The sequence below is a fragment of the Schistocerca gregaria genome, chromosome 6 (genome assembly GCF_023897955.1).
Source record: "Schistocerca gregaria isolate iqSchGreg1 chromosome 6, iqSchGreg1.2, whole genome shotgun sequence".
In the NCBI taxonomy this organism is placed as follows: Eukaryota; Metazoa; Arthropoda; class Insecta; order Orthoptera; family Acrididae; genus Schistocerca; species Schistocerca gregaria.
This window is the reverse complement of record NC_064925.1, coordinates 299320692-299345799: the sequence shown is the minus strand read 5'-3', so window position 1 is coordinate 299345799 and position 25108 is coordinate 299320692. Positions and strand designations below refer to the sequence as shown.

The 25108-nt window shown below is 37.8% G+C and overlaps 1 protein-coding gene across 4 annotated transcripts in view; it reads right to left on the bottom strand.

Annotated features, from left to right (window-relative positions):
* LOC126279037 (mitogen-activated protein kinase 15-like) overlaps window positions 1–25108 on the bottom strand; it is a 171378-nt gene that overhangs the window by 42676 nt on the left and 103594 nt on the right. For all 4 annotated transcript variants that reach the window (XM_049979437.1, XM_049979440.1, XM_049979438.1 and 1 more), the window contains 3 exons: window positions 13823–14015; window positions 9801–9941; window positions 1004–1185 (listed from right to left, as the gene is read on the bottom strand). In XM_049979437.1, coding sequence (XP_049835394.1) covers window positions 1004–1185; window positions 9801–9941; window positions 13823–14015 — 516 coding nt within the window. The remainder of the gene's footprint in view (window positions 1–1003; window positions 1186–9800; window positions 9942–13822; window positions 14016–25108) is intronic.

The following is a 25108-nucleotide window of genomic DNA, read 5'->3' as shown; positions in this document are numbered from 1 at the left end:
TCCTCCAAATCAAGCTCCATAGAACCACATGTGTATTAAAATATCTCTTACCATTAATAATAACAGCACCCAGTGTAATTTTTACTTTACTTTGTGGTTCCTGTAATTCCCTTTCACCCCCATATCTGCCCACCTGCTCCTCACCCCACTTTCTGTCGATCTCCTCCTCACCACCTCTCTGCCAATTTTCTCCTCCAAACTCGCTAGCCCATCTCTTCTGACCTCCCGTCTCTTGTCCATCTCCTTATCTCCCCCCCCCCCCTTTCCAGCCTATCTCCTCTTCCATCCCCTCTTTCTGCCCATTTCCATCTCCCCCTCTCTCTCTATCTGCCCAATTCTGCTCTCCTCCTCCCCCCCCCCCCCCCCCCGCCAACTACCCATCTCGTCCTCTCCCCTATACCTCGGTCCATATGCTCAACCCCCCTCTCTGCCCATCTACTCCTCCTCAACAGTCTGTCCATCACATCCTGCTCCTACTCTCTCCCTACTCCCTATCCATCCCCTCCTGTATCCATTTCAACCATCCCCCAGTCATGTCCTTGCACATCTATAGCCACTGGAAAACAGATTTAGCAAAAAATACCAATACTAGTACAACATAATACGCTTGTCACACAGGGCAGTCTACACATCTGGGGTTGGAAACTGTTTCTTGCTCCTGATGTGTAGGCTGCCCCACAAAGCAAGTCAATAAGGTAGGTTAATACTATTCACACACAATACATTCATCAAGTAGGCCAGCCTTCACAACAGGGGCTCAAAAAAAATGTGTTTCTCCATATCTCCACTCCACTGGGGGTAGGAGGTTATAAACCTCACAAATTTGATACTTGAGAAATTTGCTGTTTGAGTGCCAAGTTTGGCAGAAATTGACTCAGAGTTTTGGGAGGTGATCCCAGACATATATTCATATGTATATACATACCTACTACATACATACATACATACAGGCATAAATACATGCTTACAGTCTACTATTGTACATACATAAAAAAAGACTCACTTCTCTGTAGATGGTCAACAGCTCTGGGGATTTTATGTGATGTTGCTGGCAAAGTTGTTGCTGATATAGTGCCAACTGCACTGTTATGCCCATTATATCGGAAGCCCAGTGTCCCACCATAATTAGTCACCAGAGGCCGCTGCAGAATGCCAGGAGCAGAATAGCACTGACATAATAATGGCCTGAAACAGTTACAACCAAACAAGCCTAAAGTTCTGAAAGTGTGCACAGTTATGTTTGCATTTGATACGGCAGTGTAAAGTGAACAGCAGACGGCATCTAACCTCAAATAAAAAGATCAAAGTCCTTGTGATGTGATTTCCTTATTTTAGTGATTTTGAAGTTGTAATGAGATACTCATACAGTACTCAAGTAATTGTTTTTGGTTTCTAAATCCATGTTGTGATACAATGACATTAAAGAAAATCTTTGAGTAAAGCTTCCCAGTCTGTTGTGTGTCTGCTGGTTGGTGATACTCTTTCTAATTTTTTGTTTATTGTCAATATTTCAGCAATCATGGCCAAGAAAGCCATCACAGCATTGATAAGTGGAGATATTTTTTTTTTCAGTTTAAGGTTCTCTTTGTATTACACCAACTAACAACAGATCACTATTTGGTGCTGTAGTTAATTCTCTCTCTCTCTCTCTCTCTCTCTCTCTCTCTCTCTCTTCCCCCCACAGGATTAGGATTCAACATTCCATCCATCACTCAGTTCATTATATTGAAGAACGAGATGAAGAAAGCAGTGGAGACTGCATCCTGATAAGATTCCATCACAAAGTTTCTGGCCACTTATTACTCAGCTGTGGTATAGTAGAGATATTACACAGGAATCACCATTGTACATACCGAACTTGCTTCACCCATTCACCCATCACCACCACCACAGTGACCTTTTGGTACCGGCCACATTTCCACTCAGTTACCCATGGCTGCCCACCCTCACAAGCACATACTAGGCACAGTGTTGGGACAAGGTGTCAACATATGTTTTAGTCAAGGCTGAAAGCAGATGGCCGGCCAGTTACTGTACCATGTTTTAGACATAATTGCCAACAATCAGCATTCCACTGACATCTGCTGTACACCCATCACAACTAATGTCCATACATGTGGCCCTGCAGCAAGCGGTGTGCGCGCTTTCGGAGCTCTGGCAAAAGTTAAGTGTTCAGTAATGGAATAATATTAAACTTAGTGTAAATTATAGTTTAGATAGTTAAATTAACGTCTGTGTTAGACTGTGTATTGAAGGTTTCGCGAATATTAGCGCATTTTACTTGTAAAGAAGGTTTTACTAAACGGCCGGCTTTCGTCAGTGTTTGTTTACATTTGTAGGCGTAAATTTCGTGCGTGTGTAGACTTCTTATTATTACTTAACTTTGCGCCTATAATCTTAAATACTTCTTTGGTCAATAATTAAAGACTTTTTATCGTCAGATTGTAGATTATTCAAACTTATTTGTTCATAGACTTTCCATTTGGCGTTTGTTTAAATTCACGTAGCTCGTTAGATTACATCCATTGTAGGTTCATTGTCTTACTGATTTAAGAATATAGTTTGTTGTATTAAGAGATCATTGTTTAAATTTTATTACTGTACATTGCCATGAGTACTAAGTGTGGAAGCTGCCATAGGAAGATAGAATCGGGTGTGGTATGTGGGGGTGTTTTTCATTGGGGCTCATGTAGCGGGAAATTTGACTGTAGGTTCTGTAGTATAGAAAAAAAGATTTGTACAACAGGAGGAAAAGATGTGTGCCCTTCAGGCTGAACTAGATTCAGTAAAAACTGAATTAGCTAAGTTAAAGGGGGAAAAAGACTGCGGGAAATGGGAATTGGTAACAAGGAAATCGCGAAAAGGGACCAGCCATGTAGATGTTGTCGAAGTTCCAGTTATGAATAAATTCTCCTTGTTACCTGAAGTAGGAAGGGAGGAGCCAAAAACAGGAGTAGTTGAAAGTAGGGTGCAGCAGACTACTAAAATTGGTAACAGCTTTAGGTCGGGAAAATCTAGTAATAGGAAAAGAAAAGTCTTGCTGCTAGGTAGCAGTTGGGGAGGGGTGTAGGCCAACAAGTGCAGGAGAAATTAGGAGCAGATTACCAGGTCACGAGTTTGTTTAAGCCAAGTGCTAGGCTTAGCCAGGTGATAGAAGACATAGGACCACTCTGTAGGGACTTTGACAAGAATGATGAGGTGATAGTAATAGGTGGGGCAGGAAACAGCCTGGCTAAGGATAGGAATTATGATATTAAGAGTGACCTGGATAAAATAGGAGCTGCAACAGGATGTACGAATGTGGGTTTTGTTGAGGTATTGCGGCGTTACGATCAGCCCTCGGTTAACCCTTCTGTGTGGTGAGTTAACAGAGAGTTGAGCGAGCAGCTGCTGGACGGTGCAAAAACACACATTTATACAGTGCCTGTTGGTAGCATTGGGAGATGGGGATACACTCGACATGGCCTGCACCTAAATAGTCTAGGGAAGGATAGATTAGCTCATTTAATTGTAGGTCGTGTAAAGGGGGCCACTAGCACTCAAGGCAAAACCCCTGTGATCCAAAAGGGCATAGGGGCACCTTTTTTAGGTTGAACAAGATGTCCAGACAGGCAGCTCTTAAACGTAAAAAAATAAATGGTTCGAATAAAGGTAGAGGAAACAGTTGTGTTAATATATTTCACCAAAATATCAGGGGATTAAGGAACAAAATAGACAAACTAATAATTTGTTTTGAGAATATTAAAAATACAACAGAAGTTGATGTACTGTGCCTGTCTGAACATCATATAACTACACAAATGGAAAATGTAAATATTAATGGGTATAAACTAGCAACTTATTTTTGTAGAGACAATATGGAGAAAGGAGGAGCTGCCATTTATGTTAAGGGGGAACATAGTTTTAAAAACATAGAAACCGCAAAATTCTGTGTAGAACAGCACATTGAAGTATGCGCTTGTGAGCTTAAATTGGACAGTGGTAAATTCATAATTGTGACTGTGTATAGGTCCCAACTTGGAAATTTTCAAATGTTTCTTAAAAACCTAGATCTCTTGCTGCGTTATCAGTCAGAAAAGGGAAAATACATTATCATTTGTGGAGATTTTAACATAGATTTTCTTAAACACTCAAGCAAGAAGAACGACCTTGAACTATTACTTTGCTCTTACAATCTGACATCAGTCATTGATTTTCCTACTCGTATTGTACAAGACAGTAGCACCCTGATAGATAACATTTTCATAGACCAAGATAAATTAAAAGAAGTAAGCACCTATACTATTAAGAACGGGCTTTCTGATCACGATGCACAGCTACTTTCAATTCATGACTTTGCTCCATACAGTAATGTGAAAAAAAAAAAAAAAATAATACGCCCAATTAACCATATAACAATTCAACAATTTAAGGAAAGCTTGAAAAGGGTAGACTGGGAGGATGTTTATCGGGAACCTGATGCAAATGTTAAATTTAACTTATTCCATGATAAACTTGTGGGTATATTTGAAAACAGTTTTCCTAAGAAATTAGTGAATCATAATTCAAGTAAACTTGATAAAAAACCATGGCTGACTAAAGGGATTAAAATTTCTTGTAGCCGGAAATGGGAACTATACCAAGACACTAGAATACGTTGAGATGAAGAAAAGCTCAACCATTATAAGAAATATTGTAATATATTAAGGAAAGTTATAAAAAAATCCAGAAGTATTTGTATCAAGTCTGAGATTAGCACCTCTGATGACAAAGTTAAAACAATATGGAATATAGTTAAAAGGGAAACAGGGCAACCAAGGTCACAGGACAACAGTATTACTGTTAAGCACAATGAAAAGCTTATAAATGAAAAATCACAGGTTGAAAATATTTTTAATAATTATTTTATAAATGTAGAGGAAAATTTAGGCACCAGCTGCTCACCAGATAGGGCAGAACTCTATATGAAAGAGGCATTCCCGGTGCAAACAAACGAAATTGAAATCCTACCTACCTCACCATCTGAAATTAAGAAAATAATAAATTCACTTAAGAATAAAAACTCACATGGAACTGATGGTATCTCCAATAGAATACTAAAATCTTGTCCACACCTGATAAGTCGAGTTCTTAGCCACATATGTAACAGCTCATTGAATCAGGGAATATTTCCTGACAGATTGAAATATGCCATAGTTAAACCCTTGTATAAAAAAGGTGACAAGACAGACGTCAACAATTATCGTCCTACTTCACTTCTGACATCCTTCTCAAAAGTGTTTGAAAAAGTAATGTACTCAAGAGTAACTTTACACATTAGTGGGAATAACGTTTTAACAAAATGTCAGTTCGGTTTTCAGAAAGGTGTTTCAACAGATAGTGCTATACACGCTTTCACTGATCAAATTTTAAATGCTCTGGATAGTAGAACATCACCAATTGGGATTTTCTGTGATCTCTCTAAGGCTTTTGATTGTGTGGATCATGAAATCCTCTTAGATAAGCTGAAGTACTATGGAATGAATGGTTCAGTACACAGATGGTTCACTTCATATTTAACTGGTAGAATGCAGAAGGTTGAAACAGTAAACCCACATAGTACACAAAAGGCAGCAGATTATTCAGACTGGGGATGTATCAAGAATGGGGTACCACAGGGTTCTGTCTTGGGGCCTTTATTGTTTTTAATATATGTTAATGACTTGCCTAATTATATTCATGAAGATGCAAACTTGGTTCTCTTTGCACATGACACAAGTATTGTAATCAAGCCTAAAAAGCAAGAATCAGCTGAGGAAAATGCAAATAATGTTTTTCAAAGAGTTATTAGGTGGTTTTCCGCAAATGGACTTTCATTGAACTTTGAAAAAACTCTGTACATACAGTTCACTACAGGGAAAGGCATAACACCGGAAATAAATATAGAGTGGGGGGAAAATCTTTAGCTAAAGCAGATTGTTCAAAATTTCTGCGTGTCTGTATTGATCAGAATTTAAACTGGAAGACACACATTGACAATCTACTGAAACGATTGAGCTCAGCTACCTATGCTATTAGTGTCATTGCAAATTTTGGAGACAAGCACATCAGTAAGTTAGCTTACCATGCATATTTTCATTCGTTGCTTTCTTACGGAATCATCTTTTGGGGCAATTCATGACTAAGAAAGAAGGTATTTATTGCACAAAAACGTGTTATCAGAATAATGTCTGGGGCTCATCCAAGCTCATCTTGTAGACAATTATTTAAAGAATTAGGGATATTGCCAGTAGCTTCACAATATATATACAGCCTAATGAAATTTGTTGTTAGTAACCCAGATCACTTCAGAATTAATAGCACAGTCCACAGCTACAATACTAGGAGGCAGGGTGACCTTCACTACCGTTCATTGAATCTGACATTGGCACAAAAGGGGGTGAATTATACTGCCACAAAAATTTTTGGTCAATTGCCAAACAATATCAAAAGTCTGACAGACAACCAATCGGCATTCAAAAGTAAGTTAAGGGAATTCCTGAATGACAACTCCTTCTACTCCATAGATGAATTTTTCGACATAGGCCAAAGAAATACAGTAAGCATTAACAATTGTACCGTGTATAAGACTAACAATGATTATTTGGGATAAATGAATCTTGTGTACTTTGACACGTTCCACATCATTACGAAAGAATCATGTTCATGATCCATGGAACAAGTAATATAACTAACTAACTAACTAACTACAGCAAATCACTGAAATAATAGTTGAACATCTGGAAAACAACAGGAGCTGGGTATAAGTGGAACCATTGCTGACCACTACATCACTTCTGGCAACAACATCAGTGGGACCTTACCAGCACTGAAGCTCTACCACTACAAAACACAAATCAAACATACCCAGCACTTACATGTGTTCTCCAGCTCCCAGCATGCAGTAGTCACTGGTGGAGACCCCAATGGTGACCTGAATCCCTCCCTCTAAAACTTTAATACTGTCCAGGGTACTTCCACCCCAATGAGCTTATTAAAGGCAAGGAAGGATTTAAAATCATTGCCAGGCATCAAAATGGATACAAAGACTGATGTGGTTGGGAAGGTACCACAAGTGTATAGTACACAACCACAACTTCAGAGAGACCAAAATCAGATCCACTGGTCACCAATCTATTTTATAATACTGCTACACTCCAGGCACTGCCAACACTTAGTGTTAAATATACTATAGATAAATGTTTTCTCACTTGTTCCACCTGCTCTCAATAACCAGACATCACCCATTGGTATTTTTTGTGATCTCTCAAAGGCCTTTGATTGTGTAAATCATGGAATTCTTTTAGATAAGCTAAATCATTATGGTTTGAGGGGGGAAGTGCACAAATGGTTTAATTCATACTTAACTGGAAGAATGCACAAAGTTGAAATAAGTGGTTCATGTAATGTTAAAACAACAGCTGATACCTCAAACTGGGGGGCTATCAAGCACAGGGTCCCACAGGGTTCAGTCTTAGGTCCTTTACTGTTCTTGACATACATTAATGACTTACCATTCCATACTGATGAAGATGCAAAGTTAGGTATTTTTGCTGATGATACAAGTATAGTAATAACATCCAAAAACCAAGAACTAAGTGATGTAATTGTAAATGATGTTTTTCACAAAATTATTAAGTGGTTCTCAGCAGACGGACTCTCTTTAAATTTTGATAAAACACAGTATATACAGTTCCGTACAGTAAATGGCACAACTCCAGTAATAAATGTAGACTTTGAACAGAAGTCTGTAGCTAAGGAAGAATTTTTAAATTTTTAGGTGTGTCCATTGATGAGAGGTTAAACTGGAAGCAACACATTGATGGTCTGCTGAAACGTCTGAGTTCAGCTACATATGCTATTAGGGTTATTGCACATTTTGGTGATAAGAATCTCAGTCAATTAGCTTACTATGCCTACTTTCATTCACTGCTTTCGTATGGCATCATATTCTGGGGTAATTCATCGTTGAGTAGAAAAGTATTCATTGCTCAAAAACGTGTAATCAGAATAATTGCTGGAGCCCATCCACGGTCATCATGCAGACATCTATTTAAGGATCTAGGGATCCTCACAGTAACCTCACAGTATATATATATTCACTTATGAAATTTGTTGTTAATAATCCAACACAGTTCAAAAATAATAGCAGTGTCATAGCTATAACACCAGGAGAAAGGATGATCTTCACTATGCAGGGTTAAATCTGACTTTGGCACAGAAAGGGGTAAATTATGCTGCCACAAAAGTCTTTGGTCACCTACCAAACAGCATCAAAAGCCTGACAGATAGTCAACCAACATTTAAAAATAAATTAAAAGAATTTCTAGATGACAACTCCTTCTACTCATTGGCTGAATTTTCTGATATAAATTAAGGGAGAGAAAAAAACTAACTTAAACATTAGTGTCATGCAATATTTTGTGTAATGTAATATTGTGTACAGACATCTTTCATTAACCTGACACGTTCCACATCATTACGAAGTATCGTATTCATGATCTATGGAACAAGTATTAATCTAATCTAATCTAATCTAATCTAATCTATGCCTATGGCTATAGATTTGGCTCTTTTTTTTTATCAGAGTTTAGTTGACAATATTATGAAAAGGATAGATTGCTATTCACCATGTAGAAGAGATGTTGAGTCACAGATAGGCCCAACAAGAAGACTACTAAGCATGTAACTTTTAGTAGTCTTTTTGTTGTGCCTGTCTAAGACTTGACATCTTTGCTATATGGCCATTATTCCTTTCTGGAACTTTCATTGTTACAGTTTAAAGTTGGGTTGACATAACATGCTACAGTTGTATCTGGATCAGAATAACGAAGTAATTGACAGCTAGTTGTTTACAGCACAGATAAAACAGCAACAACGAGCAATCACAGAATGAGCTTGGTCATGCCTGCTATTTTGTTCACCACTGACATCTCACTCTGTTGCCACAAGTGTCAGTTGCCACAGTCAGGTGCAGATGACATTGTGATTTGGAACATAACAATTGATTTGTTTACATTGTTTATCTGTTTGGTGTATTTGTTTTACACAGCAGAATGTCCCAAACTAGTTCTGAAGGTATGAAAAAAGGTAAGAGAGACTAATATTAACCTGGTAAGCAAACCCTACACTGCACATTAACAGGCAGCAGGTGACGTATCCAGAACAGAAATATCCAGCTGCTGCAACCAAATTGTGTGTGCAGATGATTCTGAACTGGCAATATTGCCCCCCTTATTATGCTCTAGCCTCAATCACCTTCTTACTTTGATGTAGGTATTAGGGACACAAATTATCTTTGTTCTCCTTAAGACAGGACAGCTCTTTGTATACAACATACTAAAAACCACTACTGTAGGCTATTGTTGCTGCTGCTGCAGTAGTCTTCAGTCCAAAGACTATTTTGATGCAACTCTTCATTCTAGTCTATCCTATTCAAGTTTCTTCATATCTGGATACCAGTGCTTAAAAAATGTATGTCGTCATCAATATGTGGGCCTGGCATTCAAACAGACACTAAATTACTGCCAGTCAGTTTATTCTGTAATTACTAAAGTGTGTTGTCCTGCTTCTAAAATTTAAAACCTTCTCTACCCATTCTACCACAGCCATGTCTCCTGTCATTACAGTTCAAGTATTTACTGGTATGTTGATTTTAAAGTTCTGATGCACAGTTACAAACAGATATGGAATCTATTAAAACACTCTGGAATGTAATTCACACAATCAGGGATCTGATTTACAGCAAAACATAAATAACATATAAAGTGTTACGTTACACTTGAGTAGTACAGTAAATCTACCTGGGCCTATCGTGATGTTTCCTTCTATCCATTAATTCATACAATTTGCGCCTGTAGTCATCCACAGAAAGTTTCACATCATCACGGAGAGGTAGTAGAACATTACGTTTCAGTTTCGGTTCTCGATCTTTGTCATGAAACCTAGAAAAACAAAAATTATTTTACTCCCATACTTAAAAAAAAAAATGTTTTTGGTTTATTTAATAATCCTCAAATGTTTGAGCAGCAGTTATTTGTTTCAAATATGTATAAAGTAAGTTTTCACAAAAAGTTAAAAAAGCCTATTTTGAATCAACAGTGATATCCACTATCACAACCAAAAGAATAGATGTAGCTGCATCCTGAAGAAACTTCCTCATATATAACGCAGCAAAACTAATTTTTTCAAAAATTGAGGAATAAACTAAACTGATACCATTTTACCACTACTATAAATTATCTGTATATGTGGATTTTGGGCTTGGTAAGTTGTAAATGCCTGAATATTTACAGAATATGATTTGCTTTTAAATGAGTGAATGACAAGAAATGATGAAACATAATGAAAAAGTTAAAAACTAAAAAGAAAGAACGAAATGCAATGCCTCCATTGTTGACAATGACATCAGAATACAAGCTATGATGTGCTAGAAAATTAGGCATGGCATTTTAATGAAATCATCCAACCATTTGCACTTAAATAACTTGGAGAAATTGCATGAAACATAAACCTGGATTATCTCACAGATTTTAATAGCATTCTGAATGCGAGTCCAGTTTCCTAGCCACTGTGCCACCTTACATGGTAAGAAGGAGACAGAAAAAGTGAGTTGTGCTAGTGCTAGAGAAAAGGGAAAGCAACATCAAATACTCATCTGACAGTTACAGAACACACAAGAACAAATGTGGAAGGAGCTGTGGCCTAAAAACTGAGATGGAAATTCTGTTGTGATAAGAATGAATTGTTGGTAATGAATAAGTAAAAGCAAATACAAAATCAAAAGAAATTACATAATGTAAATAAAAATGGAAGACATATAAAGGCAAAAAATGGGATAAAACCAATGATACTTAAACAGCTTTCATAAGGAAAGAAAGTCACAGTGGTATAAGCTTTTCTTGGATTTCAAATAACAATGACCAGCAGTTAATGTGTAAAGAAAATCATTTAAACATAATTTTATAAAATTTTTAAATCTCTATACATGGTGCTATGATTTTATCTAATTCTGAGATCAACTGTAAAAGATTTTGTCAAATATGTGACTTTAGTTCACCAAATTGGACAAACTGTAACTGGTATTACTAAGAAATTAAGTTTTTATTATTAAATGACAAATTATTTTGTCCAGTGTTTTTGACTGTTTCGTGAAATTAATTTTTATGAAATATTTAAGTTAACATCACTGAAACGAAAAAAAAAAAAAAAAACACACACACACACACACACACACACACACACACACACACACACACACAAGACGGAAATACATGAAAAATTATGATTTTAATCGAAGAGGCAAGTATGTGGTTAAAGTGACAGAGTGGGACTAATCTCTTTATGGAAGATTTGGAGGATAGTATGCTCTAGTCAATGAAATTAAAACCTACGTGCTTTTGAAGATATGTCGGTAACACCTTTGTAACCTGTCCCCATGGCACTGAATCACTGTATGCATTTTTATAATCTAAATTCTCCTCAGTCAAATATCAAGTTTATGATGAAAACAGAGAAAAAAGGTGAAGTGCTGTTCCTGGACATGTTGAGAAAAGAGGATGGTATACTGTGAGATGCTGAGTACCATAAACACACGCAAGTGGACTTATACTTACAGACCATCAGCTGTCACAATCCTGCACAATGAAGTAGGACACTTAGGGCATTGGTCCATAGAGCATAAGCCTCATCAGATCCAGACAACTTATCCATTTGGCTACACCACCTCAGTACCATATTCTTACAGAAAGGATACGCCAAACAGGAGATTCGTCATGCCTTACACCCAGCACAAGTTACACAAAGTGAGGAGTTGGAAGAAATCAATCGATCAATCAATCAAAGTGAAGAACAAATAGGAATGGTCATCTTACCATACAATGGTGGTGTTTCTTTAAAAATCAGAAAACTACTGAAGAAATAGTTAAATGTTTCTTCTGTCTACCAATGAAACTCACAGCACTTTTAAGCTCAGCAAAAGACAATCTTGGTTTTAAAAGGCCTGGTTTCTATAAAATTCCCTATGGCTCCAGGACATTGTACATTGGACTGATTATTGCACTGTGGAAGATGGATACACCATATATTGACAACAAACAAGTCTGGATCAACCAGAGAAATTAGCAATGGCCAATCATTGTACTATTATGGGGCACGATATGAACCACAAAAATATCTTGTCGATGTCTTCATACTGTAACAGTATTCTCAAAGAAGAGGTGGAAATTCATTGTTCAACAAATCTGCTGAACAGAGACACAAGATACCAGCTTACGACAGCATGGTATCCAGTTCTGTCTATATTAAAATCACAGTCCATGTAAAAATTACAGTGATCACAAGGGACATTTGGCACGGATTGGCACATGCCAGTGCAGACATGTGGCTCGCTAAGTTGGCTGACAGCATTCTATGCACAGTATGACTAACAGCCTTTAAGTGTGTGCCAAAGCTTTGGTTCATCATCCAGCTGGTAACATAGTTGTCTCCTACTAACAAGCACCAAACTTTAGCTATTGGTCACTAAATCTGGGATGTTTATGTCTGTGAGTTTTCTTCTTGGGTTAGCATAAATAGGAGGTTTCAGTCACAGTTCAGCAATGCGTTCACCACACCTAATGATGTCAGTATGTTTCCCTGATGAAATAGACTGAGGACAGAGCGAAGTGGCGCAGTGGTTAGCACACTGGACTTGCATCTGGCCATCCTGATTTAGGTTTCACTAAATCACTCCAGGCAAATGCCAGGATGGTTCCTTTGAAAGGGCACGGTTGATTTCCTTCCCCATCCTTCCCTAATCCAATAAGACCGATGACCTCGCAGTTTGGTCTCTTCCCATAAACAACCAACCAACACCCCCCCACCGCTGATGAGATATTGTGGGAATTTCACAACAATGTCCATCATCTCGTCTGAGTATCATTTATACGACAATATTAATGTTTTTCTGAAAAAATAATGAAGTCAAAGGACATGAAAAATGTTAAATCACACTTCTTTGATTCCCTTTTGCAACTGAGAAAATCATTTTCCGCCAGAGATGGTTCCTATTTATCCTGGTGTCTGAGTGACTTACTGACTCTTCCTAATAATCTACCCGTCTTTCTTCTATGAGGAAGTATGTAACAGTCCCAAAAGCTTTTAAATAATTCTACTGGCATTACTTCACATCCTGAAGGTAAGTAATGAAAGTCATTCTGCCTGTTTTTAATTCTGTTTTATTATTACCAAAATCTGTCATTTATATCATAGCACTTGTGTGGTTCATAAAGAGAAATCTTAACACACAATATAGAATAATTTAGTTGCAATTGGGTGTGCAGTATAGTCACTGGACTACAACTATGCCATGTAACTACTTCATGATACCTGAAATCAAGCCTGTAACTCTTACGTCCAGCCGACAACTGTGCAATATAGACAAGTACACTGATTGTAACCGACAGAATATGAAGTTAATATGTTATATTTAACTCTTGAGAATGGCTACATACCCAAAACTACTTAGAAGTGAAAAATATAAAATAAAAGGATAGTTTAACCCTACCAAAAAAGTCAGTTGGCTGTTTGATAACATTCAAGACACAATATTGAAGTGACAATAGGCATAGATTCATAGAAAACTTTGAATTTTATAAGAGAATTGCACGTTAATAATATTAAGTAAACAGTAATAATAGTGATCCTTGGAGCATTAAATCTTTAAAACAGTGGGATTTATATATAATGAAATGGCTATTCCAAAAATGTAATTGGTGGAACATCAACTGCTTCAAGCTATTATTAAATTACTATTGTGCATAAGTTACAAATGATTTGCAAGTACCTTAATACATAAGGATGTTCAAGGGCCTGCTCTGCAGTCAGTCTTTTATCTGGATTGAAAACTACCAGTCTGCAAACAAGATCTACAGCATCTGGGGATGAATTGCTCAACAATTCACGTAAGCTCTTATGTGGCCCTGGGGGTGGTTTCTGAAGAAGTGAACTGCCATAACCAGCAAATATTGATTTCAAGTCTGTAACAAAAATATTAGCCCAGTTTTAGGAAAAAAGGTGCCCCTGAAGTATAAGGTCACACTCTCTCAGCAGTATAGATGAAATTCATGAAAGACAAATCATACTGACAAACAATTTTTTATACAGATGACAACATGTATACAAAGGACATGATGTGCAGTTACACTGATGCATGATATAAGTATAAAAGTAATCCAAATTCACATCACACTTTGGTGAAAATGCAGGTAACTAAATAGCAGGTTGAAATTAAAATCATCATTACCTCATACTAAGAAGATATCAAGATATTGCTGCCCAGTAAGTTCCATTGATTTCCACCTAATAATGACAGACTCTTTTGGGCGCTGATGACCACGCTGTTTAGCGCCCGTAAACCTCAAACACACACACACACGACAGACTCTTATCATTAGGACATTGCATTTCATTTCATTGTTTACTGTGTGATATGTTTATATTTCTGATTTTCCACTTTGCTGAGTGTTTGGCACTGTTATACTTCCAAAATAGCTTGTGAGGTACCCACTGCTCCTCAGAACACTTTCCAATTGTTGTATTTCGCATCTGAAGTGTTGTGGCTCACATATTCATCTACCTCACATTACAAGAATATTAGTCATGCCTCGTAGATTAGGCAAAGGACAATGGTAGCTCCCAAAATTCTCAAATACACACATTTATTTGAACAAAAACAATGATATTTGGGGTGATGTATTCAACTGAATCACAAACACTGATTTGTTACAAAAATAAGTTATACGTCCAAAACACTTTTACCGGTAACTTATGAAAATACGGATTTGGAAGCATTCAAAAATTGTTAAAATTAGCCTTTTTCTCATGTAACAGTAAAATGAAATTAGAGAACAATTGTTTTGAATGAGGATAGGTCTCCTGTTCTCAAAAATTTTAAAAGAGCATAACTAAGTTTAAGGCTATAATAGATAATAACAGAACAGGTTTATCATGGCACTCACAAATGTATTGTGGTATATTTTGAAATTTTCAACAAATGGATATTGATGCAATCAATTAAAGAAGTGACACGAATAACAAAATATGCAAACCTAGAACTTCAAATCAGCACACAAATCTTATATATGCACAAAGGAAAATCCCACAGTTGGCTTTTATATATAAATAAACATGTACATTGCATGGATTTTTTACTTAGCTGTTCCTGTGCACACTTCTACACTGGTGTGCTGAAGAACAACACTGCAGAATGAGTTCATCGTGCTCAAAATTGCTAGAATGTGCTGCACCAACAAAGTACAGTTTATGCCTGTTGCAGCTAGTATATAGTTGGTAAATATTCAGCATCACAAAACTTGTTACAATTAATCATGACAAAATAGGCTTCAAAGGTAGCACTTCATCAGTGCAAAGGATTTTAAAAGAGGTTGCTTTCAAGTATGTTCAAAACAGAGTGCAGTACAAACCACATCCCCTATAAATATGCATGAGTTAAAAGAAAGTAGTAGTTCAACCTCAATGAAACGTAGGTGAACCAGAATCATTCCAGGAATACCTGCTGGAAAATGAGTGACAGTACTGGTAGTTTTAAAGTTCCCATAGCAAAAGGTTCTCGGATAATTATTCTGCATACTCCCCCCCCCCATGAACCATGGACCTTGCAGTTGGTGGGGAGGCTTGCGTGCCTCAGCGATACAGATGGCCGTACCGTAGGTGCAACCACAATGGAGGGGTATCTGTTGAGAGGCTAGACAAACGTGTGGCTCCTGAAGAGGGGCAGCAGCCTTTTCAGTAGTTGCAGGGGCAACAGTCTGGATGATTGACTGATCTGGCCTTGCAACATTAACCAAAACGGCCTTGCTGTGCTGGTACTGCGAACGCCTGAAAGCAAGGGGAAACTACAGCCGGAATTTTTCCCGAGGACATGCAGCTTTACTGTATGATTAAATGATGATGGCATCCTCTTGGGTAAAATATTCCGGAGGTAAAATAGTCCCCCATTCGGATCTCCGGGCGGGGACTACTCAGGAGGACGTCGTTATCAGGAGAAAGAAAACTGGCGTTCTAAGGATTGGAGCGTGGATTGTCAGATCCCTTAATCGGGCAGGTAGGTTAGAAAATTTAAAAAGGGAAATGGATAGGTTAAAGTTAGATATAGTGGGAATTAGTGAAGTTCGGTGGCAGGAGGAACAAGACTTTTGGTAAGGTGAATACGGGGTTATAAATACAAAATCAAATAGGGGTAATGCAGGAGTAGGTTTAATAATGAATAAAAAAAATAGGAGTGCGGGTAAGCTACTACAAACAGCATAGTGAACGCATTGTTGTGCCCAAGATAGACACAAAGCCCATGCCTACTACAGTAGTACAAGTTTATATGCCAACTAGCTCTGCAGATGATGAAGAAATTGAAGAAATGTATGATGAGATAAAAGAAATTATTCAGGTAGTGAAGGGAGACGAAAATTTAATAGTCATGGGTGACTGGAATTCGTTAGTAGGAAAAGGGAGAGAAGGAAACATAGTAGGTGATTATGGATTGGGGCTAAGAAATGAAAGAGGAAGCCGTCTGGTAGAATTTTGCACAGAGCATAACTTAATCATAGCTAACACTTGGTTCAAGAATCATAAAAGAAGGTTGTAAACATGGAAGAACCCTGGAGATACGAGAAGGTATCAGATAGATTATATAATAGTAAGACAGAGATTTAGGAACCAGGTTTTAAATCGTAAGACATTCCCAGGAGAAGATATGGACTCTGACCACAATCTATTGGCTATGAACTGTCGATTAAAATTGAAGAAACTGCAAAAAGGTGGGAATTTAAGGAGATGGGACCTGGATAAACTGACTAAACCAGAGGTTGTACAGAGTTTCAAGGAGAGCATATGGGAACAATTGACAGGAATGGGGGAAAGAAACACAGTAGAAGAAGAATGGGTAGCTCTGAGGGATGAAGTAGTGAAGGCAACAGAGGATAAAGTAGGTAAAAAGACGAGGGCTACTAGAAATCCTTGGGTAACAGAAGAAATATTGAATTTAATTGATGAAAGGAGAAAATATAAAAATACAGTAAATGAAGCAGGCAAAAAGGAATACAAACGTCTCAAAAATGAGATCGACAGGAAGTGCAAAATGTCTAAGCAGGGATGGCTAGAGGACAAATGTAAGGATGTAGAAGCTTATCTCACTAGGGGTAAGATAGATACTGCCTACAGGAAAATAAAAGAGACCTTTGGAGAGAAGAGAACCACGTGTATGAATATCAAGAGCTCAGATGGCAATCCAGTTCTAAGCAAAGAAGGGAAGGCAAAAAGGTGGAAGGAGTATATAGAAGGTTTATACAAGGGCGATGTACTTGAGGACAATATTACGGAAATGGAAGAGTATGTAGATGAAGACGAAATGGGAGATAAGATACTGCATGAAGAGTTTGACAGAGCACTGAAAGACCTGAGTCGAAATAAGGCCCCCGGAGTAGACAACATTCCATTAGAACTACTGACGGCCTTGGGAGAGCCAGTCCTGACAAAACTCTACCAGCTGGTGAGCAAGATGTATGAGACAGGCGAAATACCCTCAGACTTCAAGAAGAATATAATAATTCCAATCCCAAAGAAAGCAGGTGCTGACAGATGTGAAAATTACCGAACTATCAGTTTCATAAGTCACAGCTGCAAAATACTAACGCGAATTCTTTACAGACGAATGGAAAAACTGGTAGATGTGGACCTCGGGAAGGATCAGTTTGGATTCTGTAGAAATGTTGGAACACGTGAGGTAATACTGACCTTACGACTTATCTTAGAAGAAAGATTAAGAAAAGGCTAACCTACATTTCTAGCATTTGTAGACTTAGAGAAAGCTTTTGACAATGTTGACTGGAATACTCTCTTTCCAATTCTAAAGTTGGCAGGGGTAAAATACAGGGAGCGAAAGGCTATTTACAATTTGTACAGAAACCAGATGGCAGTTATTAGAGTCGAGGGGGATGAAAGGGAAGCAGTGGTTGGGAAAGGAATGAGACAGGGTTGTAGCCTCTCCCCAATGTTATTCAATCTGTATATTAAGCAAGCAGTAAAGGAAGCAAAAGAAAACTTTGTAGTAGGTATTAAAATTCATGGAGAAGAAGTGAAAACTTCGAGGTTCGCCGATGACATTGTAATTCTGTCAGAGACGGCAAAGGACTTGGAAGAGCAGTTGAACGGAATGGACAGTGTCTTGAAAGGAGGATATAAGATGAACATCAACAAAAGCAAAACGAGGATATGCAATGTAGTCAAATTAAATCAGGTGATGCTGAGGGAATTAGATTAGGAAATGAGACACTTAAAGTAGTAAAGGAGTTTTGCTATTTAGGAAGTAAAATAACTGATGATGGTCGAAGTAGAGAGGATATAAAATGTAGACTGGCAATGGCAAGGAAAGCGTTTCTGAAGAAGAGAAATTTGTTAACATCGAATATAGATTTATGTATCAGGAAGTCGTTTCTGAAAGTATTTGTTTGGAGTGTAGCCATGTATGGAAGTGAAACATGGACGATAACTAGTTTGGACAAGAAGAGAATAGAAGCTTTCGAAATGTGGTGCTACAGAAGAATGCTGAAGATTAGATGGGTAGATCACGTAACTAATGAGGAGGTATTGAATAGGATTGGGGAGAAGAGAAGTTTGTGACACAACTTGACTAGAAGAAGGGATCGGTTGGTAGGACATGTTTTGAGGCATCAAGGGATCACAAATTTAGCATTGGAGGGCAGCGTGGAGGGTAAAAATCGTGGAGGGAGACCAAGAGATGAATACACTAAGCAGATTCAGAAGGATGTACATTGCAGTACATACTGGGAGATGAAGCAGCTTGCACAGGATAGAGTAGCATGGAGAGCTGCATCAAACCAGTCTCAGGACTGAAGACAACAACAACAACAACAACAACAACTAGCTCTTCTTCTAATTTTATTCCTCAGAGTAAACTTGTATGTAGATGTAAGGAAAACAGCAGCACCTACCATTCAGACATGACACTTCCAGTTTCAAGGAATGGCTCACTGAACAATTCTTGCTTCAAAGTTGGTCATTGTAATGTACCATGCCAGTTATCATTTAGCTGTTACAGAGAGCACCAATTGTGAACACTAGGAAAGCAAATATTGTGCTCTGGCTTGAAAACAAAAGTATTCTGAACAGTATAAACCAGACTTGTGTTGAATTCCTACAGCTGGCTAATATATACAAGTCATGAGACACACCATACAAACTTAACTTCCTTGCACATGAATGTGCTCACACAGTTTTGAGTTCACTCACATATCACTGTCAGTACAGCCCAATGGAATTAATTTGGTCACAGGTTAAAGACTATATTGTATGGAAAAAATCATTCAAGATAGCAGACAGTGACCGGCTCATGCATTAATCAATAGACAACATCCCTCATTCCGCATGGGTACACTGTGTCACTGTGTGTTGCATACTGAAAAGCTTCAAGAAAAAGACTTTGGTAGGGGGGGGGGGGGGTGAAAATGCATGTAAGCCTTGAACCTACCATCAAAAATTTACCATCAGACTATGTTAACATGCAGACTTCAATTTTCTTTAAAAAATGTGTTGGTCAACATATCAACATATCACTTACATACATACTCTGTCAGGGTTTGTATCCTATGAAGTATGCAAACCATACAGAGACGAGACAAATGTCAAAGGACACCTCCTAACATTGTGCCGGACCTCCTTTTGCCTGGCATAGTGCAGCAACTCAACTTGGCATAGACTCAACAGGTCGCTGGAAGTTTCTTGCAGAAGTATTGAGACACACTACCTCTAAGCTCTCAGTGATTGCAAAAGTGTTGCCGGTGCAGGATATTGGGCATGAACTACTCTCTCGATCACATCACATACACATTCAATGGGCTTCATGTTGCTGATCTGGGTGGGCAAATCGTTCACTTAAAGTGTCTAGAATGTTCTTCAAACCAATCACAAATACTTGTGGACTGGTGACAAGGTGCATTGTCGTCCATAAAAATTCCATAGTTGCTTGGTAACATGAAGTCTATGAATGGCTGCAAATGGTCTCCAAGTAGTCAAACATAACCATTTCCAGTTAATGATTGGTTCAATTGGACCAGAGAATCCATTCCATTCTGTGTCAACACAGCCCACACCATTATGTAACCACCACCAGCTTGCACAGTGTCTTGTTGACAACTTGGTTTGATGGCTTCGTGGGGTCTGCAGCACAATCAAACTCTATTATCAGCTCTTAAACACTGAAATCAGGACTCATCCGAAGAGGCCATGTTTTTTTTAGTCATTTAGGGTCCAACCGATATTGCCATAAGCCCAGGAGAGGCACTGTAGGCAATGTCATGCTGTTACCAAAGGCAATTGCGTCAGTCATCTACTGCCTTAGTCCATTAATTCCAAATTTTGCCACACTGTCCTAACAGATATGATTGTCACATATCAACATTGATTTATGCAGTTATTACATATGGTGTTGCTTGCCTCTTAGAACTGACAACTCTACATAAATTCTGCTGCTCTTGGTTGTTAAGTGAAGACTATCAGATGCTGCACTTCCCATCATGAGAGGTTCCTGGAATGTTACATTCTCAAGACACTCTTGAAGCTGTGGATCTCACAATAGGTGATTTCTGAAATGGAATATCCCATGCATCTAGCTCCAACTATCATTCTACATTCAAAGTCTGTTAATTCCTGTCGTGCAGTCATAATCACATCGGAGACTTTTCACATTAATCACCTGAGTGGAATTGACCACTCTGCCAATGCACTGTCCTTTTATACCTTGTGTATGCAATACTACCACCATCTGTATATATGCATAATGCTATTACACGACTTTTGTCACCTGAGTGCTATGTTCAACTTATTGCCCAAGGAGATATTAAAATTTTTCCAGCATGTTGTATGCTCTAATAACTCACATGAATGTGACCAGATAAATTCATAAAAAACTCTGTGGTATTTTGATTAAATGAACCCTGTTATTTTCTAGGCACAAATAAGAAAACACCTCAAAATGACAGGGAGGGTTATCAGTCAAGATATCAGTGATTTTCAACGTTATCAGTTACCACTCCCTCCAGTTTTTCACAGAAGGTGCTTGTTCAGTGCATCATAAATGCGGTCTCTCACTGTAATGTCTAACAAGTTAGTTTATAGTTGTAATGTCAATTAACAGCAAAAAATATAACAACACACTGACCATTTACACAAGTCTGCTATAGTCTTTGCTACCAGAAATTCTTTTGATGCACAGTGATTTACACTTAACTATTGAAAAACACATTCACACACATACATTATACACATCTTTAAAAAATTCTATGGAGTAGAATCAGTTGTCTTGCAAATATAATTATTTCAGTTTTTGTTTGAAGTTAATTTTGTTGTCTATTACATTGCAAATCACAATAAATGTCAATTATTATAACCAATTCTGATGCCTCTGTCATTAGACAACTGTCATTGGGAAAAATTGTACTTGATGTCTTATAAATGTGTGCCAGCTGTTCTTACCTTTTGACATCACGTTAGCTATAGCTGTGGAGCAGTAGCCTCAATATTGTTAAAATGTGAAGCAGCTATTCCTGCCTTCCAACATCACATGACTATAGCTGTAGAAGAGTGGATACAATGTTGTCATGATGTTAAAGTAAGATTTATTTCATGCAGATGATGGATCAAAACCAGTTTTAAATTTATTAGTTCCCCTTTGAATGTATAACAAAGTGTACCAGAGTGTCATCCTCAACAACACAGGTTGGCAACACAGAGTTCGTTTGCCTGCTCTCTGCCACCACATGTGTGCAGACCACATCCTTTCCATGCTTCCCTATCAGTATGCCTCTAAGTGCAAAAGTACCTTCCTACGTGATGTGGGTTACAGTGGAGCATGAGAGGCCTTATACTCTTTATTGACAACTCGCATTGCGTGTACATATACTGAGTATGTATTTTTTCACTAACAGGGTCAGTTTGGCATTTACTTCAGTGGAAACAAGGACTAGCCACTGATTTTGTACAATCAGGACAACAATAACTGGCCAACCAAATCTCCAATGCGTCTCCCACCACCTCACCACCTTCCAGATGCTTAATCCAGAGCAATAGAATGCTGTTTTCTTTTCTTTTCTTTTGTTGCTTGGAATGTAAGTATGCTTTAAATGAGGCCAAAAAACAAATAGCATTCAGTCATCAAAAAATAAACACAAGAAAGCATGGACTATAATAAATTCAGTGGCCAAAAGCAAGCAGAAAGTTGAAGTAGAAATTTCAGCAGATGAATTTAATAACTACTGTATAAAATCTGGTAACCAAATTAGGGAAAATATTAGGAGGCCAAAAGAAACTGTAGCTGATCTTATTAAATATCATAATGTAGACTACACCCTGAAAGATAAATTCCTTTTAACAGAGGTCACACCAGATGTTGTTTTAACTATTGTAAATAATTTTAGGACCTCTGATAGTGAAGACATATGTGGTATTTCCTGTAATATGTTAAAAAAGATAATTGGGCCCATAGTATATCCTCTTACTAAATGTATAAACAGATGTCTGACTGAAGGAGTATTCCCAGACATATCAAAATTATATAGGGTAGTGCCCATTTACAAGAAAGGAGACAAAAATTGCCCATCTAGCTATCGCCCAATATCTCTGACACCTATTTTATCTAAAGTTTTGGAATCCAACATCAACTCCCAGTTGTGTCATTCTCTGGCATGTAATTGCGATACAATTTGGCTTTAGGAAGGACAAATCCACAGTCCATGTCATTGACTCCCTGATTAAAAAAGTGCTTAATGATTATGAAGGAAAAAATTTTGCTCAGGCTACCTTTTGTGCTCTTAGCAAAGCCTTCAATTGAGCATATTTCACTCCTCAACAAACTAGTTTATTACGGAATCACAAACAGTGAAGTTGACAACATTTTCGAATCTTTCCTCAGCAACCGCAAACAAATTGTTTGTATTGGTAAACAGAGATCACAGCTAGCTGAAGTTAAGTGCGGTGTGCCACAAGGCTCCGTATTAGGACCTCTGCTATTTATCCTAATGACAAATGATCTACCGTTTTACATAAATACTCACTCCATTCTCTATGCAGATGATACCACTTTTTTCAATATCAGCTCAGACATGGTTATGGTCCAAACTGTGGCAAATGACACAATATCACAAGCATCAGTCTGATTTCGAGCTAATGGGTTCCTGCTTAATGAGAGTAAAACTCAAAAGATTGTATTTAGTTTAAGAGATCTCCCAGTAGCAGGCTTCATGGATAGTGTTAAGTTCTTAGGTATTGTTATAGATAGTAAATTGACTTGGGAGTCACATATTAAATAAATTAGTGCAAGGCTGTCTAGAGTGGGGTATTTGTTAACGATTTAAAAAAAAACCATGTACCTGCAGCCTATGTAAGATCGGCCTACTTTGCTTTTTTTCGAAGCATTATATCTTATGGGCTTTCAATATGGGGCAATAGCTCACACCTTCAGTACATTTTGGTACTACAGAAGAAAGTTATTCAAATTATCACAAACAGTTATAAACTGGGCCACTGCAAACCACTGTTTATCAACTTAAAAATATTAACTGTTATGAACATATATATTTACACTGCCCTACTGCATATAAAGAGCAACTTATCAGAATACCAGTGAAGAAGAGAGGTACACTCTCATGGAACCAGAAATAGTAGCCATCTTGACATACCTTACTGCAGATTATCCAAGTCACTGAACAGCTACGAATTGGTGGGTATGAGATGTTTAATAAACTGTCACTAAAATGGGTAGAAGCTCCATTTGATTTATTTAAAGACAAATTATTCAGTTGGTTAACTGCAAATCCTTGCTACTCACTTCAGGAATTTTATGACTGTAAAATATCACAGTGGTACCCGTTTGGAGAGTACAGCATAATTTCTTTAACTGAGTAATTTATGATGCAATTTTTTTCATATTATTTGATTTTAAATACTGCATTTTATGGAAAACCAATAGTGACATATTGATCTTCAACCTATGTATATATGCTGTATAACTTGTATATATGTAACTTGACTTGTCAATTGCTGTAATAGCTAAACGACAATAAAATTTCATTCAGTTCAATTCAATTCAATTCTTGGACAAACTCTGAACAATTGTAGTTGCTTTATAAGTTGTCATGTCTGGTAAAACCTATAACATTACCATCTGATCTCTTGTATACAACACTGGAAGATTATTACAGTCAGCACTGCCATACGATTTCAGAGAGCTCGGTGTCAGAACAAGCACTCATCTACAATTATGTTTATACTACTTATACATATATTACTTACATAGCTACCTTACAACAATTCAGTAGAAAGTGCACTTATTAAAGATATTCTGACTCGTCACACTCCAGATAAACATGCCCATCAAGAAGCAATGAATCTAACTACTCAAATACTTGGCCAACTGCTGTTCATCACAGGAGCTCTTGAAGAGTCATATTGAGCTCACTGTTTCCTATAAAAATCTATGCATGAAGCTCTGCTTAGGACCATCTCATTTGACAGGATTCAAATCTGGGCATCAGTTTCAAGAGGTGCTTCCATTTTTTTCCACCCAGCAATACAAAAACAATACATCTCAATGTTCAGCAAACATCACTTTGGAATTCATGATTGAAGACACTGCTAATATCAGCAGTTTCTGATGATGATCCACAACTTTTATCCAAGTACTTATACAACTTCAATTTTCCTAATGAACAGGATGTTGTATCACGTATTAATACCACCCCACAGGTGTCATAGCTAAGGAGTTGCTAGTTCCCATTAGGCACCGATAGTGACCACGCGGGATCTGGCAGACCCAATGGTGCACACACAATGAATTGCAGCTCCATACAGTGAGCACTCTCTGCTGCCGCTATATATGACAGCCAGCAGCAGCTGCTCAGCCCACTTGCACTTGGAGCCTCATTGTTATGACAACATCACCCATGTTTAGTACAGCGAGCCTGATCCTGGTTGAAACTGGGATAGCTGCACTGTGTTTCTAGCTGCATTATTTGTAGTGAGACTTCATACGCTTGGAGAAATA